Genomic DNA, 26,733 nt, shown 5'->3' with positions numbered 1-26,733 from the left:
TAGGAAGAGAACAGACTTGAGGCATCGCAGAAAAGGAGGAAGTGTGGTCCTGCTGAGGGAAAAGAGGCGGCCTGAATGAGGGCATTATTGGTAGTGGCGAGAAGGGAAGGGCCAGAATGAATCAGGGTTGGTATTAGTTTCCTGTTGCTGCCGTAACATGTCACCATAAACTTAGTGGCTTAAAAGAACACAAATTTAGGGGCTGGCCCCATGGCCTAGTAGTTAAGTTCGGTGCACTCTGCTTAAGCGGCCCAGGTTCGCAGGTTCGGATCCTGGGTGCGGACCTATTCCACTGGTCGGCCATGCTGTGGTGGCAACCCACATATAACCACTAGGTCATGAGGCCAGCCCCTGGGGAGGCCATTATTTTGTCTGCCTCAGAGTTCAATCAAACCAGAGCCAATAGAAAATACACACACGTATGTGTATGTATATGTATTAAGAGATTTATTTCAAGGAATTGGTTTCTACAATTGTGGCGGCGGGATAAGCAAATCCAAAATTCACAGGGCAGGCACTCAGGAATGGGTGAGCACAGATATTAGGCTGAAGCTTCTGTCCAGGGGAGGGATCTTTCTCCCTCCTGCTTTTAACACCTTCTGATTGATTGAATCTGGCCCACGCAGATTATCTAGGATAATCATCCTTACTTACAGTCAGCTCACTGTATATTTTAATTACATCCGCAAACTCCCTTTGCAGCAACACCTAGATTAGTCTTCGGTTGAATAACCGGGAACCACAGCCTAGCCAAATTCACACGTCAAAACACTGTCACAGGGTCAAAGGGCAAGTGTCATTCAGGACATGTACAGGACGGAACGTTACAGCAGCAGGCACTGGGTGATAGGCAGCCCCAAAAGGAGGGGTGCAGGGGCCAGAGGGGCTTCAGTGAAGTCACTGATGGGAGGAAGGCATGCTTAGGGGTGAGTTTCTGAAAGGAGGCCTGGAATGGGACATTCCATCCACTCCTTCTCACAGTTTGAAAATCCCATTATCAGGGTCTGCTTCCCTCCTCTGCACAGATCAGATGCCCAGCCTATTGCCAGTGTCAAGATGCCCCTTCCTGGTCTCGCTTACCAGTACTTGTTCTGTGACTTGCTGCTGAGGTCGCAGGCGCCTGGGCTGCAGACGTGAATGGACAGTGGTGCTGGAAAGGTGGGTGAGCTCATGTCTGGGGCTCCCAGGGCTGTAGCTGGTAGGTGTCAAGTATTTGGTTAGCTAATCTTTCCTTGTCTAAAGATGCTTATTGATGATTTCATCCCAGAGGCTTGAAACCTGCAGGAAGAAATCCCAGCCAAGATAAACCAGGTATGGTGATGAAACCGCATTTCCTTGCATGGCCTTCGGGAGCTCTAGGTGAGGCTGCGTGGAATGCTCAAAGGAGCTGGCAGGTGGACAGAGTGCCCAGCCAGGGCTAGCTGTGGGGTGCTCCTGGCCCACACTGACAGTGCGGCTAGACCCTCACCAGGTGAGGACACCCCATGCCCAGATGGGCAGATGGCCAGCGGGAGTGCAGAGAAATCAAGGGATTGCCTCAGTTTATCACATTCCTTTGTAATGGATTTGCACACAGAGGTTGGGCCTTGTCTCCAAGAAAGAGATGTCTGGAAGGAGACATTTAGGTTAGAGCTCAGGAGGACCCACTTGAGTCTGAGGCCATATTTCCCGAAGTGTGGTCCCTGTACCAACAGCATTAGCATCACATGAGAGCTTGTTAGAAATGCCAATTCTTGGGCCCCTCCCCAGATCTACTGAATCCAAAATTGGAGGTGGGGCCCGGCAAGCTGTTTCAACAAGGCCTCTAGGTAATTCTGATGCATCCTGAAGTTCCAGAACCTCTGCTCTGAGGCGAGGCACATGTGGGGCACAATTCACATGCAGAGTCGCTGAGGTGGCTGTGATATCCTTGTCCCCAAGGCAGTTGTTAAAGTGACTGATGGGAAGTAATCATAGTCAACTGAAATGGTTCCCAGGGAACATGCGTCTCCAATGTGGAGCCATAATTGAAGGGAGGAACTTTGGGGAGCATCCTAGGTTGGCTAGTGAAGGCCTTCCAGAGCTAGCTGTGGTGTGTGGCCTGGGGCAAAGCCAAGGGCTGTGAACCTCAGGCCCTGAGACCTGCGTCTGGGCCAGGAGGAGGGGGGGGAGGGAGGTGGGGCGGCTGTGGGGGGCAGAGCCTCCTCAGTGCAGAGGAGCATGGTAGACTGCTTGTTGGAATTTGGAAGATCTCCAGGGGTGCTCCGGGCTCCCAGGCTCTCTGTGCTAGGCTGAGTCCCATTTCACTCCTTCTTTTTTCCCAGTTAGTTTGGAGATGGCATATGTTCCCAGAGGCTGAGGTTGGGTGTTCTAACTGCTGATATCTATACCTTAAAGCTAAAGACTGTGGGTAAACAGGAAATTTGAGAAATTGGCTTGTTTTCCCACTTGCTCCCTCTCTTGCCCTCATTTTCCGCATTTAGACTAGACATTTCATGGCTCAGAGAAGATCTTGATGCCCTGAATGACCCCTCCCAGCAACGGTGGCAATCACTGGGACCCAGTCCCCTCATCGCTCTCTGGGGCCCTGGGCAGTGAGGGTGGGAGAGTGCCAGAGGGTGTGGGTACCAGGGAAGTGTGTTCTGGCTGATTTTATCTAAAAGTGGCTTTCTGATGGGAAAGAGACTGGCACGCCTTGCTTGAACTCCTGCCTTAACCTCTCATTTAACAGTTTCCTTTCCTCTCTCATGCCAGCCGGGGACCTGAGGAAACTTTTCCAAGAAAGACTTTGGGCATTTTCTGTGGTGCTGACCGAAGCCCTCTTTCTTCTGTCTGCCTGAAGACTGGAACCCATCCAGTTTCTTCTACCTTTCCTGACCCAGGGCCTGTAAATGCTTTTTCCTCTTCTCCCCTCTTGCTGATCTGAGAAGTGGAGAGGGGAGGAAGGCAGACAGAGGGGAGGGAAAGAGGGAACACCTGGAAGACAGATAGGAAAGTCAAAGAGATGAGGCCACAGAAGGAGAAGACCTCTGTCCGGAAAAGTCCAGAAATAAGTTGAGGTGATGGAGAGTAGAGCTGGAATGGAAGCTCTTTGGGGCAAAGCTGTCCCAGGCCATATGCTGGCCAGGGGTAACCTCAGAAGACCAAGCAGATGGCCTGACCACCTGCGTCCTGATGCAGCCCTCAGTGATAGGACTGCCCACTGCTGGGAAAGAGGCAGGGTGGGGACAAGACAGGCAGACTTCTACCCATCTGAAGACTAGACAGGGCTCGACTTAGACAAAATCATATACATCATTGGAAATCAAACAGCCTCTGTCAGGCTCCAGATCCTTCATCTTTCAAGTCAGAATTCAGATGTCCCAGAGAGCCTCGTCAAAGGCTCGTCTGGCCTCCTAATTCTTCTGTAAATTTAGTAAGTGAGGTTCTCTTAGGAGGTTTTGCTGGGACTGCATTTCAGGCAAACCCTCCATCCTACAGATAGCATCTTGCAGCTGTGTGCAGTCTAACAAGGCACGAGGCTCTGGCCTCAGGGAGAAGGGGCAAAAGGTGGCAAAGATAATGGGACAAGACATCTTCCCACAGCTGCAGTATGGCTCAAGGAGCACCAACATTGCAGAAAGCCCAGAGGGATTTATTTCAAGATGTCAAATGTAGCTACTGGGTCACTATTTTAATTTGGGGATTCGTCCTCAGATTCTATATGGTCCAGAAGGGACCTTATCCTTTCTTCCTGGGTGTGGGGTTGAAGAAGTGTCAGAAGTGAGGCCCTCTTTCTCTAGAGGCACCTGCTGGCTAGCCTGAAACGCAGGATGGCTCCCCAGATGTCCACTTGGGCTTTCCCCAGGCCCATAGTCTAAGTCTGCCTCCCGCCACTCATCCTTTTCCCTGTGGTTTTTGAATTCCTTGCTTCCCTGATGTTATCTTCCCTTTTCCTTGGTCTTCAGGCACTCACTCACTGTCCACCATCTCTCCTTGGTCATCAAGTCATTGCCTTCCCCAGAAGCTGATTCCCCCTGGCCCACTGCCACCCTCGACCGGAGGCTTCTTCTGCCTTGTTCCAAGACCTTGCAATGGCCTCCCTGACTCTAGTCTATCTTCTCTCTTATCTCTCTTTCACTTTGTCACAGCTTAACCTTTCTAAAATGTTTGACATGCATTGTCCCCGCTCAGAAGTCTTCAGTGATGGCCAGAGAGAGAGAAAATTCTGTGGTCCCTCTCGGGCACCAATCCCCTCTCTTGACTTGGTTTTCTCCTCTCACCTAGTCAGAACTTTCACAGACTAACCAGATCATTTCCTGACCCCTAATCATGTTTGTGTTTTTCTACTCCTCATCTTGTCTCCTGAGCCTAGGATGACCCCCTTTTTCCCTCTCCACTTTCTGACATCCTCCTCATTCTCAAAAACCTAGCTCCAGCCTCACTTGCTCCAGGGCCCTCTCCCTCACCCTCTCGTATTCTGAGCGCCTCTGGTACCATTACTTGCATCACTTGTATCTCTTGTATTGTGTCCATATACCTCATCTTATTAGCAAACCGCCCCCAGAGTGCTCTAGCCCTGCTTGGCCCTTGGTCTCCCCTGGAATGTGCTTGGCCCATAACGATATTCAATAAATATTTGCTTATCACATTATTTCAAATGGACAAAATTAGCAATAAGCCACCCACCCAGCCACCCCCCCCCCCCCCACACACACACAGAGTCCCAAATAAAATCTGTCAAAGCTGGCAGGCCGAGGGAATTGTAAGCTTTGTCTGCGCCTTTGCTAGAGGGAGGCGTCATTTCAGCCATCACAGGGAGACACAGCATCCAGGACTAAATGGATTAAATCTTGACTTGTGTTTTGAACTAGGTGAGGGCTTCGAGAGTGGATCCCCTGTGTAACCACGATTGCCCTGGAATCACAAGTGGAATGGATTGGAGAGAGAGGCCCACAGGTTCCTGCAGGAGTGTGTCAGCAGGGGAGTAGCCTAGATGAGGGAGCAGGAAGGATTCCTGAGGAAGTGAGGTTCAAACAGAGCTGGACAGGGGTGTCAGAGTTAGGCCAGCAAGGAGGCGAAGGAGCGGGCAGGAGAGTGTTCTCTGCAGAGGGCAGCATATATGACGAGTTGGACCCCAGATGAAGAGGGAGGGGTTCAAGGAATAGACACGAGTTCAGTGTGACGGGGCTGCTGCCTCCCTGAGCCGGCCATCCAAGGTAAGGAGGCCTCCTACAGCCATGCATGCTGGCAGGCACAGGGTTAAAATGAGTCTGCAAAAGGAAAAGTCTGGAAAAGCAAATCCATCTGGAGCTCTGTCCTTTATAAGGTCTAGAAAAGTTGACGAGTTGACATTCTCTGGCTGGTGGAGAAATGCCTGCAGACTGATTCTCTGATATTTGTTGGAATTTCTCCTCAGCCAAGAAGGCAGGGCATTGTACGTGACAGCTTTGAAAGGAAGAGGGGAGACAGTTTCGACTTGTGGAGAGGAGGAAGGCCGCCTCTGCTCACATGGACTACCAGCAGCTATTTGGCGCACACAGAAGAGAGGTCTGTGCATTTGGGGAAAATGCTCGTGGAACGTGAGCAGTCAGGACCCTCCAGCTGTAGATGGAAGGCAGAAGAGCCTGGAATGAGAAAGGGGCCACTAAGGCAGGGGAGCGAGGCCCAAAGACACGACAGATCAAGGACGGCAGCAGGGGTGAGGCAGGAGATGGGCAGCCAGCACGGGAGGCCTTGGCTGTCACAATGTGTGTCCACAGTGGACAACAGATGAGTAATAGAGGGATTCAGGAAAAACTGGGTGAATTTAGAGGAACTCAAACAACTAAAAAATAAAACAGCCTGCTTTCTGGGTCACCTGGAGAGCAGGAGAGAGCAGACTCTCCCTGGAGCTGGAGGAGGAATGTGGTGGGCCCAGAGAAGGTGGACAGGTTTCTGGTAGGGCCAGCTGAGGATGTTCAGGCCAGGAGGACAGGATTCTGTCACTGACCTAAGGGAAAGAGGACCAAGGGGGTTGCAGGGCATGTCTCCTGCACTTCTAGTGATTGCCAGAAATCCTTGGTGTTCCTTGGCTTGTAGACATATCACTCCATTCTCTGCCTCCATTGTCCTATGTGTCTCTTGCCCAAATTTCCTCTTCTTATAAGGACAAAAGTCATTGGATTAGGGCCCGCCCTATTCCCGTATGACCTCCCCTTAATTTGATTACATCTGCAAAGACCCTATTTCCAAATAACGTCTCATTCACAGGTACCAGGGTTTAGGACCTCAACATGTCTTTTTGGAAGACACAATTCAAACCATAACACCCAGCAAGGAGGCTGGGGGCAGTGTAGGTGGTAGAGAACGCACATGGCATTTCCCTCTGAGTCCAGAGGCAGAGGGAGTAGGATGCACAGAGACATGAGATCAGTCATGAGGATGGTAACAAAGGGTGCTGGGGGACCACGTGCAGGGCTGGAGCAGGAGGTGAAATGGAGACCCACGGGGACAGATATCTCGGCTTCCCTGCTCAGAATCTTCTGCAGGTGATGTAGTCCTTTGGGTCCCTACCTTTGATAGCTTACCTGTTAGTAATCAGTGGGAAACAGACCGCCGGGTTACCCGCCCCTCCTATGATCTCCAGAAGGCCAAGTAGTAGAATCTGGAATTATGCTCCGAGCTTAGTTCTTAGAAGGACATTTCATTCTCTTGAGGTGTCTGATGGGACAGAAAGACTTGAATGTTGGACAAAGAGCCTTTTCCTCCAACATCCTTCCACCTGCCACCAGAACAGCGGAGGGAGGGAATGACCACAGGAGAGGGCCAATTTCCCTGTGTCAGCAGTCTGATCTGTTGTCCTTTGGGTTTTCCTTTTTTTCTCCTAAACATCTTATCCTGGCTGTCAGGGCCTGCTCCACCTGGGACTGAGTTTTAAGAGGATGCTGTCACTTTTGGAAGGATGGGGTCTTACAAGGGAGTGGGCACCTCTGAGAACAGCCCAAGGTTGTAAATCCTGGGTGCCTCAGCAGGCAGGGGAATGCCAGGTGATCAGTATGGTGTGTGAGAATGTTCCCATGCAGGAAAGCGTGTCTCTGCCAGTGACAGGCCTGTTGCAAGGGAGTCCCTGCCTCTGCGCACACGTGGTGAGGGTCAGGAGAACAGGCTGAGCACACCTGTGTGTTGCAGGTGTGTACAACTCCGGAATGCCATCGCCTCAGGAGGAACTCTGACATCAGAGTGACCGGAGGGGACAGTGCTGACAATGAGCAGAGCCCAGCCTCATGACTGGGGTCAGGGCCCACAGGTGTCCGCGCACGTCCGTGCCTTGACCTCTCATGGTGAGCAGCCTGCTCACCCTCCTCTCAAGCGTCTGCTGTTTTTGACTCTATTAGAGGTTCTTGAAGCTTTGTTCTCAGACCTCCACTGTGGCTTTGATAGGGCTGGGCATGCTGCGGTTTATCAGGAACTCAGCAGCCTCTGTGCGGGGTTATGGGATGGTCTTCCCGGAGCTGCTGCTGCTGCAGCCGAGCTGGCAGTGGGTGGGCACAGGCTGCCCAGGGCAGGGGCTTCCCGGGGCCAGGGCTCCTTCCTTGTCCTGCCTGGGCACCCACTCTTCTGGAGGAAACCTCCTCAGGCACCTCCCCAGGCAGCCCCAAGCAGATACCCAGACATTCTCCCTCCTAACTGCTCAGAGCCCGTCTCCAGCCTCTTCTCTGCTGAAAATCCTGGGCCAAGGGGCGAAAATGGGTCCAGGATTTCATTTCTCCAAATGGAGATATTGGGGAGCTCTGACATGGAGCTGGACCTGGGCGTAATTCTGATGAGTGTGAAAGAATTTAGAAGAGTTTACTAAGTAACTTACTAGCCTCCAGAACTTCGGGGGGAGATAAATGGATACAATAGAAGGGAAACAATACTTATTTCTACAAGGAATATACAGTCCATTTTGATAATTTTACATCCCCTTACTATGGCTTATGGGTGCCTAGGTAGCTGGTGGTGTCATTCCATGAAATTTGTTCATCATCAAATATTTGCTGAGCAGATCGCCTCTTCCTCATAAAGTGGCGGCAGCGGCGATCTGTGGTCATTTCCCGCCTCCACCCTCCTGGCTGGTGACAGGTATGTGCCGGGTGCCAGCATTGCTGCAGGGTCCAAAACAGTGAGGTGGTTGTAATTGCAGTCTGGGCTCAGTGCCCTGGAGGAACAATGGAGAATGTGTAACAGGAGCGACATTCTCTGCCACCAAAAGACAAGTGAGTACAAGTTAACCAAGGGAGGGGGTGGGAGTGAAGAGCCCCCAGGGTGGAGAGAAGGTCCCCCAACCAAAGACTCTGAGGCAGCAACTCATCTCACACGGGTCGTGAACTTGCCACTCAGCTGCAAATTTCAACTGCTTGTTACCATAGACTGACTGTAGGTAGCCTGGGACCCAAGAAGAGGTCGCTGTGTTAGGAAGCTCAGCAAGAGCAGGTAGCTGGGGTACTTTGCTTGATTTTAATCTGAGGTGGTGGGAGTCCATTGGAGGGGTTTGTTACAGGGTTATGACAGGCTCTGATCTCCGTTTTCAGATCACGCTGACATAGTATATCATTGCATTTCTGTAAAGTACAAAACATGCAAAGTAACCTGCACTGCCAAAAGTCAGGAGAGACGTTACCCTGGAGGTGGGTAGTGATGGAGAAAGGCACTAGGGAGCTCCTGGGAAGCTGGAAATGTTCTGTTTCTTGATCTGGGTACCGGTCCCTCAGTCCTTGGTTTGTGAAATTTTATCAAGCTGTACCCTTCTGACTTGTGCCTTTTTTGTGTGAATGTTATACTGAAAGTTTCTTAAAGAATTACTCTGGCTGCTGCTTAAAGAATGGGTTGGAAGGGGGAAGGAGTGGGCTTAGGAAAGGGTAGGAATGCTTGAGGGTGGCCAGGTGGGATCTGACGGGGACTTGGCAGTGGAGATGGAGAGCACGGGGTAGATCTGAGTCTTGATTTGGAGGTTGAAGCACAGGGCAGGCACTGGAATTGAGAGGAGGGACGGTATGGGATAAGGATTATGGCTTGGGGCATGAATTTCAGATACTGACCGGGAGCCAGAGTTGAAATGTGTGGGAGGCAGTGTCCTGCAAGGCTGGGGTTGAGGAGGGACAGCTGTGCTCTAGTGGTAGGCTGGTAGCTTCAGGATGCTGCCGAGGATGACCCTGAGGCTGGGTGACTAGGACGCCCAGGACAAGCATGTGTGGAAAGTGGGCCAAAGGGCTGAGGACAGAAGCCAGATACCATCCACAGCAGGTCCGGAGCTAGAGAAGGGCTCCCACAGGGATTTCTAAGAAGGAACAGTCAGAGAGGGAGAGCCAGAGCACTGGGGGGACAGGTGCCATCACACATGATGAGGGGAACGAAGACTGTCAAATGCTCAGAACTCAGGTAAAGATGTCATCAGAGAGCCCACTGCATTTGGCAGTTGATAACTGGCAATCTTGGTGAAAACAATGTCTGTGATGCCTGCTTCCCCCAAACTCTCCTAAGATTGGGCAGCTTGGTGGAGCAGAATGGTGGCAGGATTTGGCATCAGTTGGCTGCTGCTGTTTACTAACTGTGTGTTATGAGACAAATTTGTAAGCTTCTCTGAATCTCGGCTTCCTCGTACATAAACAAAAAGAATCATACATACCTCTCAGGGTGGTATGAGGATTAACTTTATGCAGCAAATACTTATTGAACTTTTCTCACGTGCCAGCTAGTTGGCCAGATGCAGAAGATACAGGATGACCAAGACGGACAAACGAGGAGACAGAAATTAATAAGTAAACAAACAAACGCAATGCTGTGAAGAAAAGAGATAGCCCTTCAGTGCTTCCCTGAGGCCTGAGCCCACTTTCTTGGGCAGTGGGGTCCCTCCTTCCTGGCCGGCTTCCTGGGGATCAGCTCCCAGGGTCCTGGGCTCTTCCAATGCCACTTTCCCATTCCCCACTTTCTCTCTCTCTGAAAAACTAGGTTCTCTTCTTTGAGGCAGGAAGGGAAGGGCTTAATCTTCAAACCCTTCAGGGAGGTGAGGGAAAATGTGAACATTCCATCTTATTACTGCAAAGAATAGGAAGAATATCAAACAGGTGAAGTTTCCATATTAATACTGTCTGGATGTTCTTTTCCCACCATAAATGGATTCAGAGCAGGTTCCCTAATGGTGCCATATTTCAACCGAACAAATTGCTCTTGTGCTAACTTCCAAAAAAAGACAAGTGGCACTTATTCTCCCTAAAGGAAAGCTTTTCTGACTTAAAAAAAGAAACGACTTTGGGAATTTCTGAAGGGAATTTGGACACGGATTTATATAAATGTCAATGATAATTTTGTTTCAAAGTTTTTATTTTTCTTGGAAACCTTGAGCACCATGCTTCTGGCTAATCTGATAAACTCAGCTAGTCTCATGTGCTCATGTTTCATCTCTTCTAAAATGTTTTTTCAAATCTATGATTTTTAAAGCCCAGACTGTGGGTGCCGGTCACCACGGGCGGTCTCTCGCGCTTTGCTGTTTCCCTTCATCTTCCCTCACAAATGCCACCAGATCAGTCCATCCATCTGCCTTCTCCGTCCCTAGGACTGAGCTCCAGACAGGCGCCACTAGAAACAAAACAAAACAAAACAACCACAGTCAAAAATGTTTGAGGGTTCCTGGCGTTAGGAGATAGGAGCTCATTGATCTCCCTTTTACGTGCAGTGTCCCTGCAAACAAGACACTGTGATGGAAATCCACATATTTCCCTACAGATGGTTCTGATCTTTATACTTCCAGGCGCCCCTAGGACTCTGTCTTATCCAAGGCCTTTTCTAGCTCATACTAATACAAAATGCAACCACACAAAATAACAAACCCTACAGAATTACACAGATTGGGACTTCCAATGTCCGTTTTAATTTAATCTTACATAGAGGCCTTCAGCTGAGATTCGATCTAAGCTGAGAGGACTAAACTGAAAAATGGCCAAAAGATCGTAGTCTAATCCAATTCACTGGGGACCTGGCTCCGAGAGATGCCTCGGCCAGGAAGCCCCAGGCAGTGTGAAAGGTGGGAGAGAGTCCACTTAGCACGATGCTCCTCCATGCTTGCTGTTTCCTGTGGCCTCCTGGTCTCATTGAGGCTCCAAGCCTCCCTGAAGCAACTGTCACAGGCCTCAGAGGATGGCCTTTCTCCGTCATAGTAGGAGAACCCTGCCAGACAGTAAGATCACTCTGTGGACCATAGACACCAACGAGGGGGCGCTGGAGAGAAAAATTATGCTAGAGAGTGAGAAAACTGTCGGGGGCCTGGCTCAACTGGCCTCCCCTCCCAGCAGGATCCCAGTTCCACCTCTCCAGCCTGGCCACTTCCCTCTTAAGGAACAAGGAAACTGTGATGGACATTGATGTTTTTCTATTTAGATTGTCCTGATTTTTATACTTCCAAGGGCCCCCAGGACCCTGTCTTATCAAAGACATTTCCGGTTCATAATACTAAATACTAAGGATACCTTTTATTATTGCTACTATGAATACCACCAACTTTGACCCTAGGCTGGCTATTTTGAATCTCTGAACCTTATCTTGTTCAGACATTCTTCCTGCATAGGAACATATGTGATTTCCTCAATCGTTTCTTAAAAGAGACATTCTCCTTTGGGACCACCAGGCCATGGTTTGGATCCAAAGTCACACCCTGCAGGAGGTGCAGGATGGGTAAGCAGGCCAACTGGTTGAAGGAGACCTTCGTTCCAGGACACAACTGAGTTTTCGCTTTGCTTCCTTCTTCTTTTGGCAGGATAGAAAAAAGAGTCCCTCTCTCCCCTCCAGCTCTTAGGGGTCACTTAGGAGGGCCTCAGAGGAGCCAACCCAGAGACCCTCTGACCCTTTCAGATGCCTGCGTCTCTGAGGTCATGGAGAAACAGCCAGGAGACGCCCTTTCCGAGCTCCCTTCTTTGTCCCTTTTACATTAGGGCCTCCAGAGCCTCGCCTCCCAGGTCTTATCCGATAAGCGAACTGCCAACCAGAGACACTGAAAAATAGAAATATAAGTGGAGATGGGCAGACGCGCAGAGCCAGCATCACTCTCTAGCCATGTGCCTTCTACTGGAGACACACCAAGCACTTTGGAAGATTCTAGTCAAGTAAACAAGATACCGGGACGCATGAATACAGAGGAGGGGAGGGTTGTGGAGAAGGACCCGGGTACACTTTTTGGTTTGACTACTTAGCCCACTGACAAGTGTCTACTACTTTTTTTCCCCACTGAAAAGGTGGGGACAGAATTATTAATTTATTTACTACACTCAGCATCAGGAAATAGATTGGGTTTGTAATTCAGGGTGGCAGACTCGGCACATTTGTGTCCCCTCATCTCCAATACCCTCATTATAATGAAAGTAATGAGTAAAAATACTGGTGAAAACCAATAACAGAAGGAAAAAAAAGGAGAGAGATTACGAGTGGATGAAAAACTTCAATAATTTCAGCAAGGTGGGAGGAGGTTGGGAAGCGTCAATGGATGAAGTGGAGTGGAGGAAGGCAGGTTCTCAAGTGCATGCAAGGGGCCTATGGTGCGGAGCCCTCAGTCTTGGCACAGCCCCGAAGAGCAACAGATTTAAAGCGGGTGGGTGTGGCAGAAGGCAGAAATGAGAAGTGGAGCTGAACCCCAAGGGAGTAACACAGAGCAGCCCTTCGCCCCGAGGAGGCACAAGCAACCTTCTCTCCATGAAGGGAAGGCCCGTCAGCTATTGCAGGTGTGCACCCAGGAGGGAAGTCCCGCTCCTTCGGGAGCCCAGCTTGCTTGCCACAAAATGAAGTGATCCAATAAGGATACAAAGATGCAAGAAAAAGTGAGCTCAATCCTCTTGCATAATGACATGCAATCTAAAATGACGAACCAAGAAACTGCAGAACAAGCATTTTATTTTGAGATGCGTGGATATAATCAACAGAAAAACTAAAGACAGAGGTGGCTGTCCCTGAACCGCAGTACTGGTGGTGGCGCTGAGCTAGTGCAGCGCTGGGCCTTGTCATTCTAAGCTGTTCCCTGTTGCTTGATTTTTAAAGCATGCATGTAATACATGGATTCAAAATAAAGAAATAGATGAAAAAGCAGAAAGAAACGTAAATGGATTTATGATTACATAGGAGGGGTTCCAGTTGACTGTGAAAAGGAGCTCTGGAATGCCAAGTGTTGCTCCAACCCAGTTGGGTTGTTGGCATGGCTGCACAGTCTGGTGCTTTGCAAGAGATGTGTGAGCCTCAGAGGTGTTCCTTCCTGTCTAGGGTGCAGTCAGCTCCAGCCTACAGAGAGGAAGAACAGAATGGACCCTGGGGCCAGATTTTGACTCCCGGAGGTTGGAGGAACTGAAGGAGGCAGCACCTCGGTGTGTCCTCCCTCACTCTGAGAACTGCAGAGTGGCCCTCAGCCCACCCCCGAGCTCCCCGTGTTGCTGGGGAGGGTGCAAATAAGGTTCACTGTGCTCTTCTTTTCTCTTTCTTCTCCCTCCCTCCTTGCCTGCCTCCCGGCCTCCCTCCTTTCCTTCCTTCCTTCTGAAGAACAGTTCCATTTAGACTGCTGACAGCTGCCATTTATGGATAAAAGCAGTTGTTCCCAACCGGGAGGTCACAGCCTGTGTCGCAGTTCAGCCCCATCTCCTGCTCCTGAATGGCTTTCTTCCCACTCCTGGGCTCCCTCAGCGTGTTAAATCATCTCAGAGACATGACATCCCAGTGGACATAAAACATGAGGTAACTTTTCTAGAGTTTTGCCTTCCCCGGGACATGTGTGGACAAAATCAGAGTTGGTTGGCAGCAGAGTCGGTGGTTAAATAACCCTATGGGATCACATTTCAGGACTTCTGCCCAGTGTCCCCGTAACCAGGATTCGATGCCTCAGATCATAGTTCTAATGCCTCGTTTGGAAAAGAGACTCATGAACATGAAGGGCAAAGGAAACCACGTCTGGGCTGCACTTTGAGCCTTTCTCATTCATCCTGAGCTGCGCTTCCCTCCTTGTCCCTGTGGTTTACCCTTTGTGGTCAGATTACTTACATCTCTGAAGTTTGGCTGGGGCCTGGGGCCCCACCCTGAACCTTCACTTGGCATCTCTGCATCTGTTCAGCCTTTCTTAGCCCTTTGGCACAGGTGGTAAAAAGATTCCTCTTTATTGGATCTTTTGATCTTCACGGCCACTCAGATTTCCCTGCTTCCTTCCTCTCCGAACTTCCTCTTCGTGTTTGCTAGGATTGGAGAAAGAATGGAGCTGCGAGAATGAGCATTTAGAAATCTTAGAGCTTCCTGCCCACCACACCCTGAAAGAATGTTGTTCCCCAGCATTAGCTTTCTCTTCCAGCTTCCTTCTACAAGATGTGCCAAAGAGAAGAGTAGTTTTAACACACACTCGAAAACCTAGATGTTGACATGAGCACACACACACACACACACACACACACAAACTTAGATATTTACATGGGTTTTGACCCTTTCAAAGTGGGCCCCTTGAATAAACAGATTTATTCCAATGACATTGCCAATGCTCATAATACTTAAAACAAAAATCTGCTTGTGAAATTCCCTTCAAAGCCTCAGAACATTATTTCAAATAACTTCAGAGTTTCAAATCTTTTCGAAATTAATTTTTCCTTAAATCAACTTTATTGAAGTAGAGTTGTCATATAATAAAGTGCGAAGATTTTACATGATTGATGAGTTTTGACAAATGCCTACATCTGTATAAATACCACCACGATCAAAATAGAAAATATTTCTACCACCCCAGAAAGTCTCTTCACACATAAAGGCAAACCTTTAACGTTTTAGTGTGGGTTTAGAAATACCCAAAAATGATTTAGAGTTGAGCCAAGTACATAAGTGGGGCAGTTAGACTGAGAAATGCTGGTCTGTGCCTTGCGAATTCCGTGGCTTGTAGATTGATTGAAGGCAGCACAGCAGGGGGAAGTCAACAATGACTGAGGACAGATCGTAGGAAGGAATCTGCAGCCTCCCGCAGGGTGACTCTGATGGACCTATATTCTGAGCAAGGCTTCATCAGTTAGAGTATTTAAAGACACATTCATTCACTTGACAATGACTGAGCCCAGATTCTGGACTGGGCATTGTTCCTGGCAACAGGGATGAGGTGCCCTGAAAACACACGGCATCCTTCCTTCACGAAGTCTACCTTCTGGTGGGGCAAGATGTCCATCAATGAAAAGTCAAATGCGTGATATAATTTTAGGAAGGAGTAAGTGCTATGAAAAAGAAAAAAAGTAGAGTGAGGAGATAGAAAATGATGGTGTGCTATTTTAAAGAAGATAATACAGCCCATGTAATATATCTTTATTTTCTTTTCCTTTTGTGAAGAAATCACAAGACACAGATTCTACCATAAGCTGCTTTCTAAAAGGAATGTAGTATCTTTCCCTCAAGTATGTTTTGCAGAATGCTAGTATCTGTTAGATTAAATTTTTTAAAATGTGTACGTGGGGGTGAGGGGGCGTCCCACGGTTAAAGAAGCATGGAGCAAGTTGGATAAAACAAAGTTAAGTAGGTCTTTGCTCAAGGTTTTCTCAGAGCCTTTAATGTGCTAATGAGAATGGTAAATATTCACGAGGGAGGATTAGAGTATGCAAAGTTTTCCAAATTTTTTTCTCCTGGGAATCCTTTCAACTTGGAACATCTCAAGCAGGTGGTGTTCTGCGTACACATTGTGGGAAATTCAGTTCTAGAATTCTCATGCCACAGGAGAATTGAAAGCAACAGAGGTTCAATGACCTGGGCAAGAGGAGGGAGTGGAGGAAGCCTCAATTTATTAACTATCCTCTGGTATGTGGAGCATTCACTGTGGGCCAGACAGGGCACCAGGTGCTTTAAACACCATTCTCTTGTGCAAGCCTCGCAATACAAGATGAACAGATGTTATCCAGCTCCCATTTACCCCTGGGGAAACTGCTGTCAGAGAGGTCAGATACATGGTCAAAGGTTGCACCTTCCTTACAGAGCCAGGATTTGAACCTAGGCTTATTGGACTCCAATACCCAAACCATCAAGACCCATGACTCTATCTTGTCCAAATCATGGTGGAGGATGGGTTGCAACCCAACTAGCAAACCTTTCCCTTCTCTCTCCAATCCATCTACATATACTCTTAAACCCCACGTTCTCCTCGAGGGATGGATTTCTGTTTCACCTGCATTGTGTCGATTGTCTGTTGTTCCATCTCATGCCAACCATGGAGTAGGTACTTGGTAAGTTCAAGCTGCCTGGGTCATGGTCCCAGGGTCCCATCCACATAGGCTCAGTAGGTGGGGCCAGATGGCTGTGACCCTGAGTGGTCCTGGCCAGAAAGCTCTACTGGAATCATCCATCCACTTCTTTCTCTTTTCCTGGCATTTTTTCCCTGCCTTTCCCTCCCCTGAAGCCACGTATCTCATTCATCTCCATCTGTTGAATCCACTGGAACCTGGGGGCCCAGATATATGCCAGCACGTCTGCCAGAGTACCCTGAAGTCACCAGACCTGACAGGGCTGCAGTGGCCAACAGCTGGCGGTAAGGTTGGCTCTGTGAGGGGACGTGGGGTGTGGAAAGGTGCCAGCTGGCTCTAGGCGCAGTCTTCCTGCTAGTATCTGAGGGGAGAAAATGGGGGATTTTTGTATTTACTGGAAAGAGCAAAGGCATATCTTTCAGGAAAAGTTCTAAGAGCGATTTCTCTCCTGCTGCCCTCACCTTCCTCTCGTGTGACTGCTGGGGAATTTGGCAGAGACTAGTCACTCCTGTTAATTCATTACTCATTTGGTCAGAGGGAGACTGGTCTTTTCTGAGCTTTATGCTCAGAAACTCGGGTGTTCTGAAACTGAGCTTGCTCCCTCTCCACATGCACTTCTCCTCCTGGGCTCCCTGTCTGCACATACCGCCTTGCCCCTTCCTGCCCCTCAGACTGGAAATGCTGCCCCTTTTCTTCCACCTGGAATCAGTCAGGTCAACTCAACCTCTGTAGGAGCCCCTGATCGAGTCCCTCCCTGCATCTCTACTGCTCTGGCCTTTGGTCCAGCCCTCACTGTCTTTCTCCCAGGCTGTTATGAGAGCCCTCCCCCCTCCACTAGATGCTGCCCTTAATGCCAGCCATGGGCCAAGTTATCAAGATGCCTCCGAGCGGAAGTCAGCAAAAGGGTGCTGGGATTTTTAGAAAACCTTAAACTAAGGACATAACTGAGCCCCATGCTGGGCAAGAGGGCCACTGAAGGGCAAGGAAGAGTTAGCCAGACAAAGAAAGGGAAGAAGATTCTGTGCAGGTTGTCAGCAAAGACACAGACAATGAATGTGTACTGTGGGGAACTTGAGTGGTATGACCTTTATGAAGTTTGAAGGGTAAGGTGTATCAGCTGTCCAGTGCTGCATAACAAGCAACCCAGAATTTGGTGCTTAAAACAATGACAACATTTGGTTTGCTCACGAATCTGCCATCTGTATAAGGCTTGGTGGGGATAGCTCATTTCTACTCCATGTGGCATTGAAGGCTGGAACTGAATCTGCTGAAGGTTCACTCAGTAACCTGCCTGGTAGTTGATGCTGGTGGCAGGCTGAAACATTAGCTGCTGCTGTTGGCTGTAACACCGACATGTGGCCTCTCTATGAGCAGGGAAGACTGGGCTTCCTTACAATGTGATGCCTGGGTTCTAAGGGTCCCAGGAGAGAAAGAGCCAAGTGGATTCTCTAAGTCTCAGGACTAAGCCTCAGAGGTGACATAGCATCACTTCTGCGTCATTCTCTTCATTCAAAGAAAGTAACGAAGAGTGACCCATATTGAAGAGGAGAGAGCACAGACACCACCTCTTGATGAAGGAATGTCATGGTCACATTGTAAGAAGTGTATGTGGGATGGGACATATTGGTGTCACCATCTTTGTAAAATACAAGCAGCCACAGCAGGATATGAAGCCAAAGAGGCAAACAAGGTGTAGGACTGTAGCGTCTTGGATACCACGCCAAGGGCATTGGTTTTTATCTTGTAGGAAGTGGGGACCCAGTGAGAGGTGTTAACTGGGGTGTAACCTGCTCATGTTCATGTTTCAGAAAGCTCTTTCTGGGATGGTAGGATGGAAGGTTTGAAAAGGGCAGACAGGAGACCTGTGAGAGGCTCTTGCAGTAACCCAGAGGAGAGAAGAAAGGGCCTGAGGCAAGGCATGACCTGGAGATGAAGGGCAGGGCAATGCGAGAGGCGCCAAGAGGAAATTGCAGGGCTTAGCAACGGCACCAGATGCCAGGAGTGAGGATCAGGGGCATTGAGGATTCCCAGTCTCTGGCTTGGGGAACTGAGTGGAGGTGTTGGGGGATGAAGGAAAAACAGGAGACGTTTGTTGGGGCGGCGATGAGCCCTGTTTGGGAAGTGATTAGTCTGAGGGGTCTGAGAGTGTCCAGGTGGACATGTCCAGCAGACAGTGGGATGGACTTGAGTATAAAGCTCTGGGAAAGTTCTGGATGAGGGACTGAGATGTAGGCACTACAGATGGGATTTCCAGTGAATCTGTGCAGAAAGGGCGCCATGTCCAGAGAAGGGACTACAGTCAGTATTCTGGGGGCGTTAGCCTTTAGGGGATGGTCAGAAGAGGACCCGTCAAGGCATCCAAGATCAAATTGCCTCCTTCCTGGATCTGACCTGGACCAGGGAATGAGGGCTTGAGCATACACTGATGCCCGGTGTCCGTGGAAAATGCTCCGACCTGGACAAATCCCCTCACTCTCCCCATCACCTTTACCAGCACCCTCACCCATCTTGTGTTGCTTTCCCGTGAGCCTGCTCCATGGCTCCTGTCTTCCTTCCAACTTATAGTGGAAACTCCTATAGATTAGGGGATGCCTGCATTTGGTTTTTCTTTTCCTGCTCTTCACATATCACCCTCTGCACGGAAATGGTCAGAGCCAGAACGTGTCCTCTAGTCTCATGGTAACGCCCATTGCCCATCAGATTCTGCTGGAGGAGCTTTTCCAAGTAATGCTTTTGGGGTTTCACCTCTGTGGGTTTTGATTCAGCTTGGGCCTGGCCTCTCTATTTCAAAGACACCCCCCCACCACCAGGTGATTATGATCCAAAGCTGAGTTAAGAACCACTGGTTTAGCCCACTTACCTCACGGTTGGGGAAACCAAGGATCTAAGAGGGTGGGAACTGGCTGTGGTTGCTCCATTGTGTGACAGTCAAGCCCAGAACTGGTCCACTCCAGGCATCTCCAGTGCCTGGCACCTAAGGCCAGAGTGCCTACTATGTGCAGGGTGCTATATGAGGCCCTCAGGTTCCCCCCTCCGACCTCAGTTTCCCCATTTGTAGAAGAGAGTGGGACTAGAACATTTTCAAAAATACCTTTATCACAAACTGTTAAGAATTCCAGTGAATATGAAATGAAGCAGAGTGGAGCCTCCCCAGGGAGGCAGGGATAGACTGCTGCCTCTGTGTCCAGGTGGACAAGCGTCCTTCTGCCACTGGTGAGGAGTGAGGTGGCCACATGGGCTCCAGGCAGATGGCAGTTTGGAGAGGTGTCTGATTTCGTGGGTGTGATGACCCCCTCGGATTTGGAGGTTGCCAGCAAGGATGCGTAGGCAGGCAGACAGTGCTGGCCCCGTCGAAAGCCCCAGGCTGGCCTCACGAAGGCTCTGCCCTGGCACGTAGGAGAGGGAACGTCAGCTCTGATCCCACAGCCTGGAGCGGGGCCCCTGCAGTGGGGGGTAGGCTCAGTTCTCCAAGGAAACGGAAATGAAGGTGGAGCCCCAGTCGCTCTCCTGAGATGCCAGCCCTTCAATTAAGGAAAGAGCTTTGGCAGACTATGAAACGTAATTGCACCCCACCCTTCCCTGGAGAAAAAGTGTGATCTCCAGAAGGGGCACCTTCCACGGGGGGCTCGGGGCTGTGGGACTCCTGGCTTTAAGGCTGCTCTCAGGCCAGTAGCTGAGAATGCAGGAGACCCAGAGCTCAGCCTGGAGCCAACTCCACATGCTGCCAGTGGTTAAGTTCCTGTGCTCTGCTGCGGCGGCCCAGGGTTTCAACGGTCAGAATCCTGGGCACGGACATGGCACCGCTCATTAAGCCATGCTGAGGTGGCATCCCACATGCCACAACTGGAAGGACCCACAACTATGTATCAGGAGCCTTTGGGGAGAAAAAGGAAAAAATAAAATCTTTTAAAAAAAAGAATAGTGGAGCAATGTGACCTAGGGCTTGTTCATGCCCCTGGGAGTGACCTGAATTGGCTGCAGAGTGGCCTTCAGCCCTCATAGGACACAGGAGGAAGAGCAGAGCAGCAGCCCTCAGGCACGGTAGTGCTGTCAGAGAACAATTCGAGGTTCTGAATGCCTTGGGCATATGGCTGATAAGTCAGGCCTTTCCCTTGTGACGAGTGGGTGGGGGGATGGGGGCAGGTGCTTCTGCAACCCTGTGGTTTTACTGGGCCATTTATGATCACAGTGGAATGATGGGAATGGCTAACTGCATTGAGTAAGTCTGCGGGTAAAACACAGGTGTAACCATGATGGGATTTGACCCTCAGGACCGCCTGGTGAAGTATGTGCCCAAGTACCAGGGGAGGAAACAGGCCAGGCTGCTGGGCCTCCGTGCCCCACAAGCCCCAGAATGGAAGGCCGAGGTGGGCGGCCGGGGCTCCCTGTGCGGAGACCTCACAGGCCATGGTCTCTTCCGCCAGGTGTTCGTGCTCTGCCATGGCCTCCTGCAGCTCTGCCAGCTCCTGTACAGCGCCTACTTCAAGAGCAGCCTCACCACCATCGAGAAGCGCTTTGGCCTCTCCAGTTCTTCTTCGGGGCTCATTTCCAGCTTGAATGAGGTAAGCGGGAGGTTCTGGATCATCAGACCCCACTTGTACACCACCCTGACCACGGGGTCCAGGAGGGGCTCCAGGAGGAACGGAGGAACAGGGAGCTGGGACGCACCCCTGGGGAATGGAGACAGCCCAGTGCAGTGGGCGTGGTGGAGTGGCTGTGTTTCCTGAGGCCTCCCTGCACCAGGCACTGAGCTGAGAGCCTCTGACGGCAGCTCTGCAGGCAGGGGCTCTGGCCCTCCCTCCTGACAGATGTGGGCACTGGGGCTCAGCAAGCACAGCGGCTTGCCCCAGGTGTGCAGGGCTGTCTGCCTCCAAACTCTGTGCCTCTAACTCAGTTCTGTGACCACCTGTGTGTTGATGTGGCCTCTGCTTGTCCCCAGTGCAGAGGGAGATGAGTCCTAGGTATGCAGGTGGGGAAACAGCCGCAGGCCTGGCAGGTTCTGTCTTGTGAGGGTCACAGGAACCAGAGCTGCCCGATGGCCTTGATTCCCAGTCAGACAAGATCAGATCTCTACGACCTCCCAGCAACATGGATTTCATGCAGTCCCTCAGTGACTGCACATCAAAGTTAGCGGAAGATAGGGTAGGCCAGGAGGTCGGGGGTGGGAGGTCAGAGAGCATGGTCAGCTAGGAATCACTGGAAACCAGGGAGAAGGAGGCAGAGGAGGCAAGAGAGCCCCTCTCTCCATTGTGGCTGCAACAGCGGTGGCTCCAGGTGAGAAGACGGGGCTCCCAGGCCTGGCTTCTCTCTCGTCTTTCTGCAAGCCCCACTGTTCCAGGGTGGAGGCAGTGGCCTCGCCCTCCTGGGAGCCCAGCTGCTCCTCTGGAGCATAATTAGGTCTTCCCTCGACTTACTGAAATTCAGGTAGATGTAGTAATTTCGAGACTGGGGCTCTCTGGGGGCAGCTTCTAAGATGGAGGCCTAAAAGAAGGTGGGGTGTCTCCTAACACCCGCAACAACCACCACCATTCAGTCTCCCCATCCCCCAACCTGCTCCCAGCTGGAAACACTCCTTTGCCCCTCACCGCTTCTCCACCCAATGGCCCACACAGGGCCCCCAGGATGCCCTCCCTGGGCCCCATCCCCTCTGTAGCCCTAGGAGGAGGGCTCTCTGCATAGTCACGTTTTCCAGACAGGAAACTCGCATCAGAAAGCCCAGGGCCCCCATCCCAGGGCCACACGCTTGTACACAGTGCAGCCAGGATCTGAGCCCAGACAGCCCAGGCCTGTCTGCCACACTGAGGCCTCCCCTGGGTCCCCAACCCCCTCTTCTACTGCCCGTCCACAGCCCTGTTCTGTCCAAATCCTTGTCCTCCAAACATCGCTGGAATCTCTGTCGGTGCCCCTCTCTGCACGCACTCCCCCTCCGTGGGCCATTCCCGCACACCTGCGACATGCACGAACTTGCACTCATACAGTCATCCCTGCTGATGGGCCTCAGACCCTCCTCTGAACTCCCAGGCCGAGTGTATGCCTTCACTGCTTCCTGTGTGTCTGTGTCTGTGTGTGTGTGTACATATGTGTATCTCTAATTGATTGTGCACCTGTGTCTTGAATTTCCTGGTGAGGCCCCATGACTGGGTCTACCTCTCCATGTAGATTTTGCTCTCCTACAGGACAGGGACCTGGCACCCCTCACACAGAATGCACCCTTCTAACTGTTGGCCTGTGACGTTGACAATGTCCTGGCACATCTTGTCCTCACTCATAAAGGACACAAGGAAAACAAATCTCTGACGTTCATGTCAACACAGTCCTATCCTGAGTCTGTCAGCTATTGCTAACCAACCACGGTCCTATTCTCTGCTGAGTCCTTCTCAGGCTCTCAGCCTTCTCAACACAGTGTTCCAGGCGCCTCTACTAATCAATATCAGAGCTGGCATGTGAGTAAACCTCTGTCCCCCCGCAGCCTGGGGATAGCCGAATCAACGATCTTCCATGGCTAAATTTTCATTCATATTTTTCCTATGCTTAGAACAAAAATGTGGGCCCAGGGGCAGGGAGTAGCCAGCTGGGACATGTGGTGGAGTCTAAGACACGAGGTTGATTTTTTTATAGTTCAATAAAAAATGAAAATAATTCACCCATTAAATCTTTTCTTTCCCAAACTCAGATGATCTTTTCAACATCTGGTTTTAGGCCATCCCTATGGGTATGGTTTGAGGCAAATACTGTAAGTTCATTCCTTGGACCTAACAGCACTGTGTGTGTCTGTGTGTGACTGTGTGTGTGTCTGTGTGTGCATGTATCTGTGTCTATGTGTGTCTGAGAATTTGTGTATGTCTGTGTGTATGACTATGTGTGTATATCTGTGATCTGTGTCTGTGTGTGTGTGAGACTGTGTGTTTGTATCTGTGTGTGTGTCTGTGTGTATCTGTGTGTGTGTCTGTGTGTATTTGTGTGTGTGTCCGTGTGTGTATTTGTGTGTGTCTGTGTGTATTTGTGTGTATGAGTCTGTATCTGTGTGCATATCTGTGAGTGTGTCTGTATGTGTATTTGTGTGTGTCTGTGTGTGTATCTGTGTGTGTCTGTGTGTGTTTTGGGAGGCGGGTTGGATGGATGAGCATGTGGAGAAGGTAGGACAGGAACTCAGCCAAAGGGCTTTCTACACTCCTGTTGCCTCTGAGCCAGGCATTTAGAAGCAGACCAAGTAGTAGAGTAGAGGTCTTACTGGGAAAGCAGAAGGCAGCCAAATCAGAGGGGACCTTCACGGTCAAGCTCCGGCTCCCAGCTTTTGTGGTAGGCAGTAAGGAGCGGGCATGGCTTCTTGAGCAGAGCCGAGGCGGAATGAACAGTCTCGTGAAGACAAACTCTCTGATGGAGGTGGCTGGCAGACACTAGAGGTGGGGCACAGTGCATCTAGAAGTCGACTGGCTGGCAGGCTCTGCCACTAAGCCAGGCTTGAGAGCCTAGGGGAGAAGAGGACCCCAGGGATACTGCAAAGGAAGAAAAGGCAAGATTGCAGCTGCTCGAGGGCAAGATTGAAGGCACCACAGACCAGGGAGAGGCTGCCTGTCGGAAGCCTGACGAGCGTGAGAAGAGAACCAGGCCTGGTGGAGGGGAGAGTGAGGCCATCCAGGTGGGTAGAGTGTGCAGCCAGCCTCCAGGGGGCGCGAGCCTTCAGGCTGCAGCCCAGTCTCGAAGTTTTCTGGGAGCCCAGCAGGTCGGGTGAAGGGGAGGCCAGGGCTGGTGTAAAAGGACAGCAGCAGGAGGAGCTTGGCTGACAGGAGAAGACGTCAGGCATCTTCCCTGTGAAGCAGCAGCTTCTCTTGCCAGCTACTAAAGGCCAGGGCAGAGCAGACCAAGTCAATAGGAACCCTAGAGGCTCCCCCGCTTAATGCCTCCCACCAGTTTGCCTGGGGCCCCTTTGGTTTGAGACACTGATGGGCAGGGATGTTCTTAACAACCGTAGATGTCAATACGGGAAGTCCACGGAGCTGTTCTAAGGCCTTCTTCAGGGCTGAGGAGCGGAGGTCCGCATGCAGAGGCCTTCCTCTCCTCGGCTAGAACAGCTTCATTTTTATTATTTATTTTAGGGAAAAATTGTCTTTTCAAAGAGACACCACTGCTGAAGAAAAGTTTGGAAAGCGAGGTCTTAGGCCAGCATCAGCCATAACAGCTGTGGCCGTCCAGCCTCCCTCCGAGAAACGAGCCCAGGCCCCGGACAGTGAGCGCTGGAAGGGCCCCTCCAGACGGCAGCCGGGCAGCCCCGGTCCCTCCTCCCTGAGTCCCACTTTGGCGCCCTTCCCCATCCCTCCGCTAGACCATTTAAAGTCAGCCTCCATCAGCTCAGCAGATGTGGTCCGACATTTACAACCATTTCATGAAAAATGATGGAGAAACAAAAAGGAAATAAAATCAAAGAAGCATAAATAAAGTTTTGTTTCCAGGTACGGGTTTCAGAATGTCCTAGAACTACGTCTGACCAGGGACTGGAGTGGCTCCCTGGATCAGGCGAGGCCGCCTCCTCACATACCTTCACATCCCCTTTCTCTGTGTGTCATAAACCATCTTACTCTTGGCCACGCAGGAGGGGTCTCCTGGGCGATTGTGTCTTCTTGAAAAAGCCGACCATTGACTCATTCATTTATTCATTTATTCAACAGATATTTAATGAGCACCGACTATGTGTCAGACACTGTTCTAGGTGCCAAGGAGACAGGAATGAACAGACAGACAAAATCTCTGCTCATATATCATTCTAATGTTAAATATGACATTTATTTGTAGAAATAAATAAAACACGGTAAATCAGATTATGATAAGTGATATGAAGAAAAATAAAGTTTTGGAGGGGAGTGGTGGTTATATTTTAAATAACTTTTTATTCTTTAAATTATATTTAAATTATCAATATATTTAAATATAATTAAAATAATAAAATATATTTAAATATGATTTAAATTTTAAGATATATTTAAGTATACTGAAACATTGTCATTAATTATTGTAAATATGTTATATTTAAACGACTCTTTTTTATGGAGAGAGAATTGACATTTAACGTATTCATTTCAGGTGCACAACATGATGATTCAACATTTGTATATATTGTGAAATGATCACCAAGATAAGTCTGGTTAACATCCACCACCCTACATAGTTAAAAATTTTTTTCTTGTGATCAGAACTTTTGAGATCTACTCTCTTAGCAACTTTTAACTATACAATACAGTATTGTTAACTATAGTCACCATGCTGTTACTTTACATCCTCAGGACTTATTTATCTTATTTTACTGGAAGTTTGTACCATTTGACCCCCTTCACCCACGTCACCCGCCCCCATCCCCCTCTTTTTCAGAAAAGGCCTTAATGAGAATGTTCAATCTGAGCAGAGATCTAAAGTAGGTTCGATGAGAAGGGAACCCTGTGGACACATAAGACAGAAGGAGCAGCAAGTCCACAGGCCCTGAGGTGGGCACACACACCTGCCATGTTCAGAGAACAGCTGGAGGCGGAGTGGCTAGAATAGAAGGAGGGAATGGGGAGAGGTAGGAGAGCAGATCAGAGCCGGAACAGAGAAGGGGGCAGGCTCCGTGGGGCCCTGGAGGCTCAGAGACAGACTTTGCCTTTTACTATTGTGGGTCTGAGCAGAGGGAACATGGTCTGACATTTCGACAGGACCCCTCTGGCTGCTGGGGAGAGAACAGACTGCAGCGAGGCAAGAGTGGAGGCAGGGAGCCAGGTAGGAGGCTACTGCAATAATTCAGAGAGGATAAGATGGAGGCTTAGATGAGATGGCAATGATGGAGGTGGTGAGAAGTGGTCAGCTTCTGGGTGGCCATTGAAGGTCCAGCCAATGGGATTTGCTGATGTTTGGGTGTGGGTATGAAAGAGCAGCCTAAGATGATGCTCAGATGTTTTACTTGAGCCACTGGTAGGATGGAAGTGCCATTTACTGAGATGAGGAGCACTGGGGAGGGGGAATCAGGTTTTCAGGGGGAAGATGAGTGAGATTTGGGGTGTACTAAGCCTATGGGAATTAGAAGCACATAGAGAACATGTAAGGCCATAGGACTGGATGAGCTCACCAAGACTAGAGCAGAGGTGCAGGGACTGAGCTCTGAGAGCTGAGAGTTGAACCAGCCAAGGAGACAGAGAAAGAACAGCCAGGGGAAGGAACTAAGAGAAGGTGGTATCATGGAAACTCAGTGAAGGAAGTGTTTCAGGAAGAAAGAAGTGGTCAACTGAATCAATGGTGCTGAGAGATCAAGTAAGAAGAGAACGGAGAACTGACCAGTGGATTTGGCAATGAGAAGATCATTGGTGGTCTTTGTAAGAGCCACGTAACAAGACTTTGGCATCTATGTCCTGAGGCAGAGGCACCTGCTTTTCCAGCCAGAAGGAGACATGTGGTGTAGTCAGGGCAGGGGCTGTGGGTACTGATATTCAGGGTTCCTCTATTCCAGGTGAACTTAGTCCCTCTTCTGGGGCAGAAGGACACCTCTTCGGATGGAGTCGTGGTTCAA

General features: G+C 50.0%; 1 protein-coding gene across 1 annotated transcript in view; it reads left to right on the top strand.

Moving 5' to 3' along the window:
* Window positions 1–26,733, top strand: part of SLCO2A1 (solute carrier organic anion transporter family member 2A1) — an 83,019-nt gene that overhangs the window by 15,883 nt on the left and 40,403 nt on the right. Inside the window, exon 2 of the mRNA XM_023620957.2 lies at window positions 20,627–20,764. Coding sequence (XP_023476725.1) covers window positions 20,627–20,764 — 138 coding nt within the window. The remainder of the gene's footprint in view (window positions 1–20,626; window positions 20,765–26,733) is intronic.

Source organism: Equus caballus, chromosome 16 (assembly GCF_041296265.1).
Source record: "Equus caballus isolate H_3958 breed thoroughbred chromosome 16, TB-T2T, whole genome shotgun sequence".
NCBI classification, from domain to species: domain Eukaryota; kingdom Metazoa; phylum Chordata; class Mammalia; order Perissodactyla; family Equidae; genus Equus; species Equus caballus.
This window is presented reverse-complemented; position numbering and strand designations above follow the sequence as displayed.